Below are 15,116 nucleotides of genomic sequence, written 5' to 3'. Positions count from 1 at the left end.
GAAGTATTGTTTACTGGCGTTGCCATTGTTGAAGCTGTACAAATAACAATGGCTTTTAAAAGCGTTTGTGTAAACAATGGATAAATTGGTTTTTATTGTTTATTAATCTAACTTAGATATTAACTTTTCTAACAACAATAATGCAACGTATAAGTTTATTAAAAATATTTTGTTATGTCTTTTTGTAAGACTTTTTTTTATTTTTGTTACGAAAACCCCATTCAGTCTAAACATGATTGTTTACGTAGCACTGTAACGTAAATTGCCTGATAGTCTTCTGTATAAAAGCCGTATTAATATTTACAGTATTTTATTGCGTAAGAATAAGTACAGTCGTCCACAACTCGTATCACGAATACCCGATACAACATAATCAAATACAGTTAAACTTATAAATCGCGTGTTTCAGAACACGTGATAGAGATACGGTGTAAACACGTGACTTAAGGTGTAAACACGTGACTAGGAACAGATTACCCTTAGCGTGAACAAGAAAATGGCCGTTACAGTACTCTAACTTAGTTTTAAGTTGTCCTTTAAAATTTTTAATAATAGTGACCTGGTATAGCGTAATAGCCGACTGGTAACTAATCTTGCAGCAAAGTAGTGCTTTTTATTAACATATAAATTCAATATTTAACGAATTTAGGCGTTGTTTGAATAAATATTTTTGTTGAAATTTCAATATACATCTAGAAACCGCGATTCACTTCAAGACATATTAACACAATTAGCCTACCGCGTATTAATTTTGCATGCGCTCAAGCGAACAGATTGTCAATAATACCGTCTTGGTTTTATAACTTTGGCATATAATATATAAAATAGTGTTTGGACAGTAAATTTGTTCCTAAATATATCTTAAAATGCGTTTTAATTTTATTTGTTAAATAGTGTTATTGTGAAACGAACTTACTACGCCACATATGCTTTAAAACAAACCAATCCAAATTAATTTTTAATAACCCTGACTTTTGCTTTACTACAAATAGGCTGCGTCAATCCTTGAAAATTGTTTACACATATTTTTACACACCTCGATGAATAAGACATGAAAATCACAACATCATGCAATATTTATAAGAGCCATGTTTGTTTGATTATGTAAAACAATTAAAGTAAAAATATTGAAGCTGACAAAGGCAATGTCATTATAGTGTTAATTTATTTATTCAAGCAGTGGAATTTGAATTGACCATGACAACTTTTCTGTGCAAAAATAAGCATTTGTGAATTAAAAGTGCTGTTATAAAACTGCAGGGTTTGCTTTTTATTTACATTGGCCCGTTTTTAACTTGCACGAGGATACCGTTGTTTTTTTACATGTTTAAGTAGTTTTCAAGCTATTGGAATCTAAAGTTGCAAAATTTTAAATCTCTCGAATCACGTGACTTGTGACGTATATCTGGTTTAAAAAGTATACGCAAAAAAACCTGCCAAGCCAACTTTTTGGTAGAAATTAAAATAAACACAACGGTTTTATGTGCACAATGCAGCTTACTAAAGATATTATAGCCACACAACTAATAAAGTCATTAACTCAATATGAGAAACCTTGCCTACACTATAATGTTATTATGCTCAAAATAATCACATCATGTTAATAAAGTAACCGATAAGAATATAATTCGCCCATAAATCGTAATAAAACATAATACTTAAAAATATCTTAGAACTGTGGAATGCATTGCAAGTTTTATAAGTACGGTGAAATAACACAGTGAAAATGTATATAGAACTATACATTAATAAACATCATATCAGTGGATGTACATAATAAACTTTTGGAATTGTGCAGAAGTGTTATAACCAAAAAAGCAAAGTTTTTTATCTATACGAATATAAAAAAAATAATTTTACATATTACATTTAAACAACTTATGATAACGTTGTATAATACGCATTCGCTTTGTTGAAATCAGATACTTGTTACAATCGAAATCAAATAATACAAAGTGTTTAAAAACTTAAAAAATATTTATTAAATTAAATGAATTTAGTGTTCATTTGCTTTTTTTGTCCATGTATAATTACAATATTGCAATATAAGTTTATAGAACTTTGGGTTGAATTTTAAACTTGATGTAGAATTTTGTTCAATGTTAGTAGATTAGTAGACAATCTTATCACAATGTTAGTAGACAATCTTATCATAAACCTTTAACAATCTTGATGCAATCAAAACGTATTCCATGATGATACCCGATTTAAAATAAGTAATTTTTTCGACCCAAAAATGCATAACACCGTTGTTCTAATTTCACTGCTCATTTATACGTAAGATGACTTCTGTGCTTCTTTAAGTATTCTCAACCTTGGGCCCAACGGTATTCCTATGGCTCTCAGTCTTGGCTCGTCCATATATGGCAATTCCATCATGCCTATGCTCTCGCATTGGAAATTTTTTATGTACTTCTGCAATGTATTTTTATAAAGACATTATAAAACCAATTGCGCCATGCACAACTAAATTATTAATATTTTTCAAATTGGCTTAGCGTTTTCAACTAACCTGTTTTCAAGTGCAACATTTTTTTTAAACAGTTATATTTTATTTATGAATTTTTTATTTTTTTTTGAAATCGACTACTTTATTTGAAATATCTGGTAGACTGCAATATCATATAAACCAAATACTACACATAACAAACAAAGATACCAACTATTGTGAAACAAAACAAACTATCTACTAAACAACTTTTATTTTATCTATGCTACTTTAAATATGTACTTAAGGAAATATACTTTGTTCTAAACCAGCACAAAATGGTAACTGACCATTAACAAGCGAAAAACCTTTTTATGTATTGCTTTTTTAGGTAATGTAATTTAATTTGATAAAAAGTATGATAATAACACGTGCCCAAAAACATTTAGTGAAACATCCTTACAAAACAAACCCAAAAATAAAAATTTATAAAACAAAACTAAAAAAAAAGCCATAAAACAAACTAAAAACTAAACAAACAAACAAAAATAAAAACAAACCAAAAAAGTAAAACTAACCTCGTATCCGAGTTGTTTTAAGAAGACGTTAAGAAGAGGAGGTTGCTCTCCAAAAAACTTCCCTAATCTGGTTGCAATCTTTGGAGGAGACTTTTCGCTCTTGTGGGAGGACTTCTTGCCCTTTGTTTGCGGAGATGAGTTCATCATCTGTCGAGATCGGATCTAAAAGGAAAAGATCAATGGTATAGATTCAGAAAAAAATGCTTTTCAAAAAAATAAAAAAATTTGTTATATCAACATTTTTTTACCTCTTGCACTTCATGACGCAGTTCCTCAATTTCCCGTGACGTCACATTCTGCTGACGTAGCTCGGAGGACAATTGTGCAAGACTTTGCGCCAGAGTTACGACATATCCTTCGAGGCGCGTGAACCTTTTATTGACAGACCTGTCAACACAATAAATATATATTTAGAAACTCGTTTAAACCAAAATACCACTTTTTTGTTTATTATCTCTTTAATGATCGTTGTTTGATACCAAATATTCTGTTTGTCTCGAATTTTTAAGACCCTTTTTTAAATGTGATACATACATATATCTACTGCAGAAATATCAAAGTCTCATTGTTCATTCGCATACTCAATATACTAACTAATCGACTTACTTATTTAGAAATAACAATGTCATGATATCTTCTTTACTGACAATGCTGCTTAAGGAAGATTTGAGCTATGGCTGGGCTCAACGGGAAGGCCTTCTATACCGTATTCAGTCATTTTAATTGAAACATATGTCGTATAAATATTGACAAAATATCTGTTAATAAATGTCAATTCTTACCTAATCTCTCGAGTTGCAATTTCGCTGTTAGATACACCAGACGCATGTCTTTTTCCACGGTAACGCCGGCTTCTGCGCAGAACGCTACTGCACATGCTCGTCGTCGTCACAGATCGAACACTCGATGTCTCTCCATACTCGGATTTGTCGACTCTTGACACATGATTTCTATAAGTAATTGACAAAGTAAAAAATAGGCGTTTTTATTATAAGCCATTACCAGATATAACAAATAAGTTATAAGCCATAAACAGAAATAATATAGTAAATAACAAAGTTTACCTTTGATAGTAAGCGGACTGGTATTGGTTTCTATTTGGCTGCAACGCGTAGGGTTGTTGTTTTAGCGAGCCGTCTGTGACGTCACCGTCGTCATAACGATGACGCAACTTCCGTTTGTTTTTTTCGTCTCCGGAGGCGTTCTTTGGATAGAACCCCCTTCGGACGGTGGAAGCGCCTCTCTGCAGTTTTGTTGAAACAACCTGGAAAGTTTAAAGTTAGATAAAATTAAAAAAAAAAAATCAAAAATTTAAAAAAATAAATTTGTTTTAAAGAAAAAGAAAAAAGTGCATTTGACTTAAAATTTTAAGTATTTTTCATTTTAAATAAGTTTCTTTTATTTAAATTAATATTATTGTTTTAAGTAAAGTAAATATAATTTTAAACCAAAAAAGTATATTAAACTAATTTTCTTACAAATTAAAATGATTCAAATAATTCAAAATTTCTACCTTGTTGTGATTTTTTTGTTGTTTTATATCGACGATTTGTCCTTTTGGGCTTGACTTCATGTCGACATACTCGTCTGCATCAAGGATGACGTCACTATGACGTAATGGCTTAACTAAAAAAAATTGTTTTAATTTTTTTGTAATTTTTTATAAATTTGTTTTTATTACCTTTGCCTTGCGGTTTTCCGTTCCTAAACCGCACGACGTCATCATGGTGTTGTTGATTGGCAAGATTTTGTTGTACAACATTGTGTTGATTGACAGTGACTTGGCACGTGACGTCTTCTCTCATTTCGTCCTCGCTCTCTCCTCCGAAAGAAAGGGGCGGCAGCATAGGGGTGCTAGAGCGTGACCACGCCTCTTTTGTGGGACTCAAACTTTTGTTAGGAGATGTTAAGTTACTTTTATCCAACTCGTTCTCGCTTAATACGTCGGAATCAAAATCAAAAACTGAAGCTTCCGGTTCGAGAACGGTCCCACTGTCCCTGTCGTCACTTTTGCGAGGTCCTCTATCGCCATCTGGTGGTTGCGTTTTCTCAGGTGACGCTTTAGTGTTTTTATTGACAGGTTCAGCATCGCTGCTTACAGAGTTGTGCACCGCCCTTCTAAAACTAAAGTTTTGCTGAGGGTAAAAGTCTGGAGAGTGCAGGACGACTGCTGGAGGATTCTGTTTCGGCGCAGGAGTCACGCAGCGCTTTTCACGCGACTGCAAATTAGGATGGGGAACATGGTTGTTATTTTGGCTTGCTTCAGTGGCAAAATTTTTGTGGTTGGGCTGGGTATGTGTAGCATTAAAGACGGATCTTTTACTAGGTGTAGGTTGACTGTGGTTTGTAGGTCTGTAACTATTCTGGTTCGACCGATAGTTGACAGAATTGGGCTGACCGTCGTAAGACTTATTTACCGCGGGAATGTTGACGTATCTCGGCGGCTCTATGACGTTGCCATTGTGACGTTGCATCATGGGATTTGATTTAGGGTCAGACTGTACATGCTCGTAGCTCTTGCGAAATTTTTGCTGGTTTGACAGCGGCGTGGAGTGACTAAATCCGGGTTTGACTTGATTGGAGTGTTGGGGTGGACTAGGTGCTGGTCGTGCCAGTCTTATCGCGGAGACAGTACGATTCGAACTCTGGTCTACGGACCGGTTGACTTCGTTTTCGTTAAATAACGAGCGCCGAGAGACAGCTGATTGGACAGTGCTTTCTCTTTGGTTATACGTTGGTAAGTTTAACCCTGGAGTACTTGTGCTTCTGGGAGCTGCTGAGGGGCAAACTGCAGGACTAGGGGTTCGTTTATTCTCCCATGCTCTTACAACTGGTGATGGGGTTCTACGTCGTATTTGGGGCTATGGTTTAAAAAATAAAAATGATTAACGTGTTTATCTTAACGCAAGGGATTTAAAATTTTAATAAGCCTGTGGTCTTACCCCTTTATATTTCGGTGGTTCCTCCATCACATTACTTGGTTGATCGTCTCTCTCGTAGAAACTGGGCGGAACGGCACTTTTGCAACGTCTTGTTGATGCCCACTCTCTAATACTTATTCCGCTGTCGGTTTTGCTCGAATTTGAATCTGTAGTCTAAAAAAGAGATGCAAGTCTATAACAGATTTTGTTTAAAATAAGCAGAATTTTTATGTTTATATAAAGAAAAACAATTCTAACCCAACTTTTAAATATTTAATAAGGTTACCCTTTTGTTGTCCAAGGTGTTTGAATTGATCGAAGAATCAAAACTTCTATTTATGGATTTCGATTTGGTGACAACTGCTTTTCCGGGGTTGGGTTTAACGTAGGTGCTAATGTATGTGCTGGCGTAAGATGGGTCGACGGGATTCGAACTCGAGGGCTTGCACCGAGGTCGTACTGGTAGAACGATGGAAGATTTTTTCTAAAAATATTGTTTTTTTAAAAAAAATATATTAATTTTACGTTTATGCATGATTTACTTTATTATTAAGCACATGGAAAATTTAGAACATTTTTTTATAAATTAAATAATTTAAGTTTTACTTTTGATTTGTAATCTTCCACTACTCCTTCAGTGTCGCTGTTGAGTAAATTTCGTAAACGCTCTTCTATAGTCGGAATGTCCTAGATTATAAATAAGTTTAACTTTCACAATTTTTATTTTTTATAAATTTAAACAACTTGTTACCTAAAAGAATTTAAATATTCAATTAAATAGTTTCTATTTCTAAGCATTTTCTAAGATTCTAATTTATTTTTGACATTACTACGAGCGCTTATAATGCCTTAGTTTTATTTTCAAAGTTCTGAATTACCATTTAATGCGCCTAACTTACTTTTGATTATGATTTACATTTTTTACACGGTTTTATATGGACAATACTGATTCGTGACTGTTCAAATCGTGATTTGGAAGACCACACAGCGAAACAAAAATCTATTTTTTGCGGCTAATTTCGTCAGATCGTATTCGATGAATTGTATTGATAACAAATGTTAACGTCAACTATATATAAATTATTTGGCCGGCTGTCATATTTGATATATAGTACAAAAACATTTTAAAACGCATGTGTTAATTCATTCAAGTTACGAGAGTAAAGCCGATTTCGTCCAAGAGGCATTGAGTATAAGTTACTGTAATTCAAATAAGCTAGAGTTGGCATATAAAGGTATATTCCTCGAGAATTAAAATGTAAAAACGCACATAAAGTAAGGTATTTTGCATGACTGTGTGCTCTTTTTTTAGAATAAAGAACTGAAAACGTATTTAGATTTGTATAAAAATTTAATTGAACTTTAAATTACATAAACAATTAATTAATTTTCTGATAACTATTAAGTGCGATTAGGCAAACGTGTCCGAACTATTGAACTGTAATAAATTAAGGATTACCTGCTGCTTAAGCCATATTAATTCAGCCAAAGTTTAAGCCTTAACTGTTTACGTTAAAAGGTATTTGTCTCTAAAACTATACGAAAACACGTTTTCTTTACAATATGCGCGGTTTGCAATTTTTGATTGACTACACTGTAATTAATCATTTTTTGACATAATATATTTTTAATAAATATCTTATTTAAACTAATTGCAAAACGTTTCTTTTTCCATATTTGTTGCTTCTAAAACCAAGTAACTGCGAATATAATTAAAAGCGCTTTTTTTCAATTAAGCAACCTACTGAAAGATGACGTTATTTTCGCTTGTCGCTTTAGAGTATTTTTTCTTGCAAGAATTTATGATTTTCTATTGTCTGAAAGTTTTTAGAGCTATTGGCTATTGTTTGTCGCTGAGACCACTTGATCAGCGGTGTAAAACGCGTCTGTTATTTAAAGAATGGTTAATTGGCCATTCAAATGGTTACCTTTAACACAATCATAACCCATTGTTGAGCATGGGAATTCAAAAATCCAACAATTATAATTGTATGGGGTATTGTGTTCAATGTGTCGCTTTAAATTTACGATTTCGATTGGCGAAATAGTAGACGATTAAACCTGTAGCGTCTGTTTGTATAATAGAGCGTTGGATAAACGCTACGAGGAAGTGCTAGGCTAAACATGGCGAATAACTATAACGCCAACAAACAAAAACCAAAATCCGCTACAAGCTTCTTTATGTTTAACTATGCCAAACAGCCCGTATCGCATTAGCTAAATGTCATATTTTTAATCCACATTAGTCTTAGTTAGCCTTTCAATTCAAAGCTTACAGCGTTAAATGTCATATTGTCTTTCATAAACAAAAAGCGAAGAATCAAAAAATAGATTAAGAAATCTTATAATAAGTATAGTGATTCATATAGTCTTGTAATGGATTACAAATAGCTTAAAAAATTATCACGTTTAATATTTTATGACTAGTATGTATTATTTAAAATGTATAGTATTAATATTAATAAAAAAAATTCAATTTTTGTTATAAAAATTAGAAAAAATCTAAATTCTTAAGCGGCATTGTTAATAATTTCCAACCAAATATTTAATTTAAAATGAACTAAATCTTCCATTCAAAAATTTTGAAACTACTTTTATGTTGATTTTGTATCAAGTTTAGTAGACTACGTCGTTACTTTGTTTGTTAAGTTACTACGTCGCTAAGACTATTACAAAATGGAGCAAATAACGTGAAAATATTAAGTATATATGCCAGATATAACACAATTAAACCACATAAACTTATTCAAAATTCGTTAAACTTGCAACATTTTTTATTAACTTGAAAAATTAAAATACCAGCTGTTCTAATATTGAAAATGTGAACTTTTAAAGAACTTACATTTGTTCACATAAATCACACAAAAATTAACCTTAGATTTAAAAACAAAACATTTTAGTCACGTGACTTGTAAAAATAACAATACATCACGTGATAAAAGTTTATTGAACAAACCTTTGTGTTGTCGTCTTTGAGCGGCGTCGTTTTGACCGACTGTCCGAACTTGAACTTCTGGGCGTGCTTGGCCTCAGACGTGGGCGACCTCGACTGAAAGGCTTTTTCTCGTATGGCCTGGGACAAACCCAGCAACTGACGCCTCCCGTCTGCACTGCGTTGGTTGTAGGCTGCGCATGCTGGATCTCCTTCAGTCTGGTTCTGCGTAAACGTATTTTCTTAAAATTTCGTTTAATTTTATAAGCAGGAATAACTTTGACTTGGTCGATATGCATCACAAACTTTAAAAAATATAGTTTATTTTGCAGTATGAATATTCTGCAATAAAGTAAAAATATTATTGTAAGCCTTTTACATATTCTACTGTGCACAACTTTATATAAATGCATAGAAAGATTAAGAAAACCTTACAATTTTATTAGCGTTGTTAGGTTTATTAGAACCAGTTGTTAGTATTTAAGATGTTGTTTTTTCTAGATGTTTAGTCTGCCATATTAACAGTATCACAACATTAAATATGTTTTAAAAATTATAAAAAATTGCGAATACATCGATGTAATACAAAGTTTGTTAAATAAATATATGAAATTGCAAAGCTTTTCGCGAATATCGTTACAGTTCACTGTAAAGCTTGGAGTATTGAAGGTTTAAAGTAACTATGTATTACTCTAAAACTTAATGTTGTTGTGATTTTATTGTCAACTTATATTTGGTTTCTTTGTTTATTAATCGGCCGTTTGATCCTTTTCGCCGTATTACAAGGCTTTAAACAAATACGATAAATGTAGCCTTATGCTTTACATAATACACACATTTACAATTGTAGGCTTTACAAGGATTTGATTGTCAAATGGGTTGTGGAATTTTGTTATGGTGTAGGTTTTAAATTTTTTTAAATCAAGTCTTCAAACTAAAAAAAAAATTAATCAATATATACCAAGCCAATTGACTAAATAATATATTAATATTCATCAGACAAACAAACAAAAAAATAAATAAACATTCATCAAGCAAACTAAGAAAACAAAGTAGTAATATACATCAAGCAAACTAACATAACATTGCATTAATATTATCTATATCAAACTAACAAAAGTTATGCAAATGATAGGTATAGCTTTAATTTTTTAAGTTTATATTTTATTTAAATTTTTTACTTGAATTTTAATACTATTAACAGTTGCTTCATTGAAAATAGGCCTAGTGATGACGATATTAAAGTTTCAAGACGCGTTGCTATGATTCCAATGATTTAAAACATGTAATTCTTATGTTACTTTTCGCTTGGGAATTCCGTTCGGAGCATGACCATAATTTGACTTCTCTACGACAGAAGTAACAGTAAAAACTCGCGAAAACAAATTTGTAGTGTCAACAAAAAACGCATGGCCTAATCACGGCATTACAATGATGCATTTGGCCGAAAAGAACGAGGCAAATTGCGATGTAATAACCGTAATCTCCTGTAATTATGCCAACGCCTCAAAAATTCGAAATTATTGCAGGTTTATTGTGTTTTAATCTTTTTAAACGACGGGTTTTTGTACTCGGGATATTTAATGATGACACAATAAAGGGTAATTTGCACCTTAGAAGCTGTAATAGACAAATATCGCAAATCGAAAGCAACACAAAAATTTAAAATTACGAGAAAATCAATCAAAAGAAATTTTATTGCTATTATCCGTGTCTAATTAGATGGTTATCTTTACCAAAGTAATTAAACTCCGTTTTATTTATTTATTTTAATTACCTTTTTTTTATTTAAATTTTTAATTTTCCCAATTTCGAAAATTCTGACAAACCCAATTTCATAAGCCTACATTTTAAAATGCAAAAATAGGAATTGTAATACAGTAAGGCCACTATACCCAAAATGTTTCTCGGTTTCGATATATCTTTGACGTAAACAAATGAGCTTTTATTTTTAACTTAAGAGTATAATTTACCATAAAATTACTAAATAAACTTACCATAGTTCTACGTGTGCGTGCTGTAGCAACCATAACTTCTTATCAAGTTAGTAAATAAACAAACCAAGTTCTAGTTTAAATAAAAAACAAACTATCAAGAAGTGTTTATTTAATTGCTGATAAATTCCATGGCATTAATGAGCAAGTGGTAATTCCTTGTTAAATAAACTTATATCTATATATATATATCAAATTTAGTCTGTAAAAAAGTAAACCTTTGTTAAATTCAAGGTATAGGGTCTTGCACAAAATTAAATGCAAACTAATTCTAAACTTATACATTATCATAATATAGAAAAATATATCTTGTTTTATTAAATTAAGCAGAGGTTGTAAAAAAGGCTAGCAAAACCATGCTGTTCTAATCACAGCTATCTTTACCTGAATTATTTATTTAAAATCTGCCTATTCAGAGTCTTAACAGAGCATATGTGCATAACAGTATACATACTTGATTTTTATAACGTAATGCACACGACTTAATATATTCCCACGTTCTTATAAGCATAGCAATTAATCAACTTGCCTCGCGATTATACGTTTGGGAGTTAAATTCGGAATAATTCAGTAATATTAGCAGATTTATTATTCCCAAAGGCTGACAAAGTGCATTATTTTAACCGGAAAAGTGCTTTCAATCCCGATACCATATTCCCTCGGCAGAAATACATTAAAAACGAACTTGATTCTTATATTGTAAATTACTCTCATTTTTTACGACTTTGCGGTAATCTTAAAATTTAAAAAAACTATCTTTTCTGTCTATAGGTTTAATCAACTACTTTTTAAAACAAATTTTTAAGGTGTCTAATATTAATAATAATATCAAAAAATTCTAAAGTTCACATACACATTATTGCTTGACAATTATGTTTTATTTTCTCCTTCGATCTAAGTTCCATGCTGCCTCTTTTTGTTTAAGTTCAATGGTTTTACAATAACGATTAAACTAACCGTTTATGTCTGTTATAAACAGCATTATGCGCGGAGAATTTTATCTCGTTGCCGATCTTAATCACAACACACTACCGCAAACAAGTTAGACTAACTTTCCTCTTACTACAGCAAGCACGACTTTGTAAGACTAACAGTCTACGGACAATAACCTTAGACGTGGTTTACTTAAGCCAGCTGGCTGTGCAGTGTAAGTAACAATACAAGCGCGGTTCTTACATTTTCAATGCCATGCGCGAAGTACGATTTTAATTACATACTAGCAGGCAGATTTGTGCGTCATTGCAAGCATTTTTTTGCTTATACTTGGACGCGCATTTTAACCTTGACCAAAAACTTAAAAGCCAAAGCGTAAGTTATGTGTTATGTTGCTAACATTGAACTAAAAAACAACCATCTGATTATAGATTACGCCCACTGACACGCGTTTTAATATAAATAAACATACTGTGTAAACGCTAAAACCTGTTAAGGTGATGAGAACATTATTTTTCTGTTTTGGTCCAACTTTTTTGCCAACCGTAATTGCGTGAAAAACATACCAATAACTTAATAGTACTCGACCCTGTCTATATTTAACCTTGAGAAACTGATCGTTCTAAAAACACAAAAGATCTTGTACGAGAAACCGCAGCCCTAATCTTTACTTTATTAGCTCTTGACAATTCCTTAGTTCGCTTTTATCCGCAAAGAAACTTTGGATTTAGGCACAAACATATATGTATTTTAGTTGCTAAAATATTATAAAAACATCATGATTGGATTCTTATAAAAACTGCTCGACTTTTAGCAAATTTAGGCAAATTTACATTACACTATAAATTTTTTTTAATTCTCTTTCTTAAAATGCACGTTCACCTTTATTTAAAAATCTTTGCAAAATAGACTAATGTCTTGATAATAACGGGATATGTCAAAATCTAAGATATATTAAAATATATACAACTAAAAAAACTACCTTCAATAGAGAAAACACTCTTATTGTAGATTTTTTTAGCTAATATTAACTACAAAATTTGTGAGTTTATCTTTTCCCCACCACAAGTATATGACAAAGCCCGAGTTTCGCTATTTTCGTTTTTTCGTTTAGTTAGCTCAGCTTGGAAGAATAACTAGCAACGACTCGAACTCGAGGGTTATTGATTTTCCCGTGATGATTTAAGCAAACAAAAAAACATTTAAACAACTTTCGCTCAGTATCAAGTTTTATAAAATGTTTTAAAATATACTGGTCGAAATTTAAAGTCCAAAATCAACAAATAAATTTCGAATCCGGATTTCTGACTCGCTGTCGTCTTTTCTCGAAATCCGGCTTATTTTGGTAATATACAAATCAAAAGACAAAACCCATTACTGTTACAATTGCCAATTAATTCTCTGCACGCTTTCGCGGATACCGTTTAATATGGTTTCAAGGTTGGGTTTTGGATAAACGGAAATATTTCTACGATAAACGTTATTTTTTGTAATCCGATTTGGTTATGTACGTCACTGCCTAAAAACATCGCTGGATTTGCCAGTGTTTTAATAAACACGTAAACACAAATTTTCATATCGGGTACGTTTAAACAAGAATTAATCTGGCTCTAATTGTCGATTAAGAAACGCGCTTTAGCAGTTTTAAACCACATCAGTGGGCCTTAAACGCGAGGTGTACAGCTACAAAAAAGGCGAAATTAAGCTTATTAGTAAGGCCGCTGTGGTAATATACAAATTCTAAACTCTATTTTTTACAATGAAATAATTGTTTTCCACATTTTTCTTGTTGTTTATAATTTGTTTTCTTTTATAAGATCAATATCTGACTATATCCTAAGCTTATAGTATTTGAGAGCTATGCTAGCTGTTTATCAGAATAATACTCTTTGCTTTAACTATTAGAACGGCTTTCTACTATTACCAAATTGTCATAACAAGCTAAGAAGATCTGTTTTGGTATCAATTAACCAACGCTACCACCAGAATTATGTAAACCCCATAAAAGAGCGATTTTCAAAAGAAAACGACAAGTGAAGTCGAAAATTAACCGCGTATTGTTACAAGTGCAATTACTGGGACTCGAAACCCAAATTTACGACTGGTCGTCTTTCTTTGAATTTTCGAGGTCTCGTAACGCAGTTTAAAGCGCTACGGGCTGTTGTCCCTGGTTGCCCTGGAGACCGCGCAGCAACCGGTCGTTATCGAAAATTGTTGGGTTAGGGTCGAAATTGAATAAAAGAAAAGAGAATCGTCGCCAATCGCTAACAAATTACCGGAAATTTTTCGACCTTTTTTCGGGTCGAAAATTTAAGTTGAGAAATATATATAAAAAACAGTATAACTATAGAACCCCTGGTGACATTATATTCGTCAAATTATAGGTGTCCTTTACGTTAATGGACTAAGCTAAGCCTAAAAGTACACACTGCTCGTGCCCTAGCCGTTGGTCTTTTCCAGATGTGTTGAAAACGAGTCATGCTATTTGTTTATATACTTTTTTAGCTTTTTTTTTAATATAATCCATACCCTACCATTTTAAAATAACTTTGAGATCTTTAATAATTTAAATCCAGTTTCTATGCCAAATTTCACAAATGAATTCCTTCAGACATAATTTTCTCAGGTTGTACGCTATATAGAAGAATTGCTCATCTTATATTTATACTTGCTCTTTTTTACAAAAAATCTTGCACTACATCTAAAAAAATTTACAACGACCTTAATGGTCGGATTTTGCATTTGTTTTGCATGAATGATTCCATTGTTTGCAGGCAACACTCGATGTGCAATTACCCCCATTCCGTCTAATAACGCGACTGTTTGTTTTAATAAATGTGATTCAAAATCGTGCATATCTAATTGGTGTCATGCTGATTTGCTAAATACAGTATTACACTTGCTATAAAATATCAAAATTTTTCGATTGGGGTTCTTAAATATATGCTCGTGTTAAAAAATATTAATGACGTAAACTTATTTTCTATTTAACATGGTACACCAAAAAAAACATTTTTTTTAAATATTAAAATACTTACAAAATAAAATAATAAAAACCCTTTTTTTTTATAAAATATCTAATAAATAAATAAAAATTCAGAAAACAGGCAATCTCTTACGCCATCGTACGGTTAAACATTTTCCGTATTTGTTACAAAATTACTAAAAAAATATTATTATAAATTAATGCGTCACTTTGCCTGAATTATAAAACTTAAAACTTTAGATTTTGAGCAAACAAAAAAACATTAAACAAGTAATAGTATAATTTAATGACGAATGTAATTTTTATTTTAATTTGCTAAAGCGTGTATTTTTGTGCGTTATAAA

At 31.8% G+C, this 15,116-nt stretch overlaps 1 protein-coding gene across 1 annotated transcript; it reads right to left on the bottom strand.

The window, feature by feature from the left end:
- Positions 1 to 1,639: 1,639 nt before the first annotated feature.
- Positions 1,640 to 14,642, bottom strand: LOC145755729 (uncharacterized). Its single transcript, XM_082571977.1, has 12 exons — positions 14,502 to 14,642; positions 8,884 to 9,084; positions 6,534 to 6,614; positions 6,214 to 6,411; positions 5,949 to 6,101; positions 4,688 to 5,867; positions 4,520 to 4,632; positions 4,071 to 4,270; positions 3,789 to 3,956; positions 3,255 to 3,393; positions 3,007 to 3,168; positions 1,640 to 2,415 (listed from the first exon to the last, which is right to left on the bottom strand). Exons 1-12 carry the CDS (start codon positions 14,640 to 14,642, stop codon positions 2,272 to 2,274), a joined length of 2,880 nt encoding a protein of 959 aa, XP_082428103.1. The 3' UTR covers positions 1,640 to 2,271.
- Between the last annotated feature and the right edge of the window lie 474 nt (positions 14,643 to 15,116).

Source organism: Corella eumyota, chromosome 6 (assembly GCF_963082875.1).
Source record: "Corella eumyota chromosome 6, kaCorEumy4.1, whole genome shotgun sequence".
Taxonomy (NCBI): Eukaryota; Metazoa; Chordata; class Ascidiacea; order Phlebobranchia; family Corellidae; genus Corella; species Corella eumyota.
The sequence above is the reverse complement of the archived record's forward strand: the minus strand, read 5'-3'. Positions and strand labels throughout refer to the sequence as shown.

Coding starts and splice junctions, on each gene's coding strand:
- LOC145755729 (XM_082571977.1), bottom strand. CDS start 14,642: ATGCACGATTTTGAATCACATTTATTAAAACAAACAGTCGCGTTATTA. Junction 6,615..8,883: donor TCAAAGACGACAACACAAAG/GTTTGTTCAATA, acceptor TTTATAATCTAG/GACATTCCGACTATAGAAGA. Junction 6,412..6,533: donor TGGAAGATTACAAATCAAAA/GTAAAACTTAAA, acceptor CAATATTTTTAG/AAAAAATCTTCCATCGTTCT.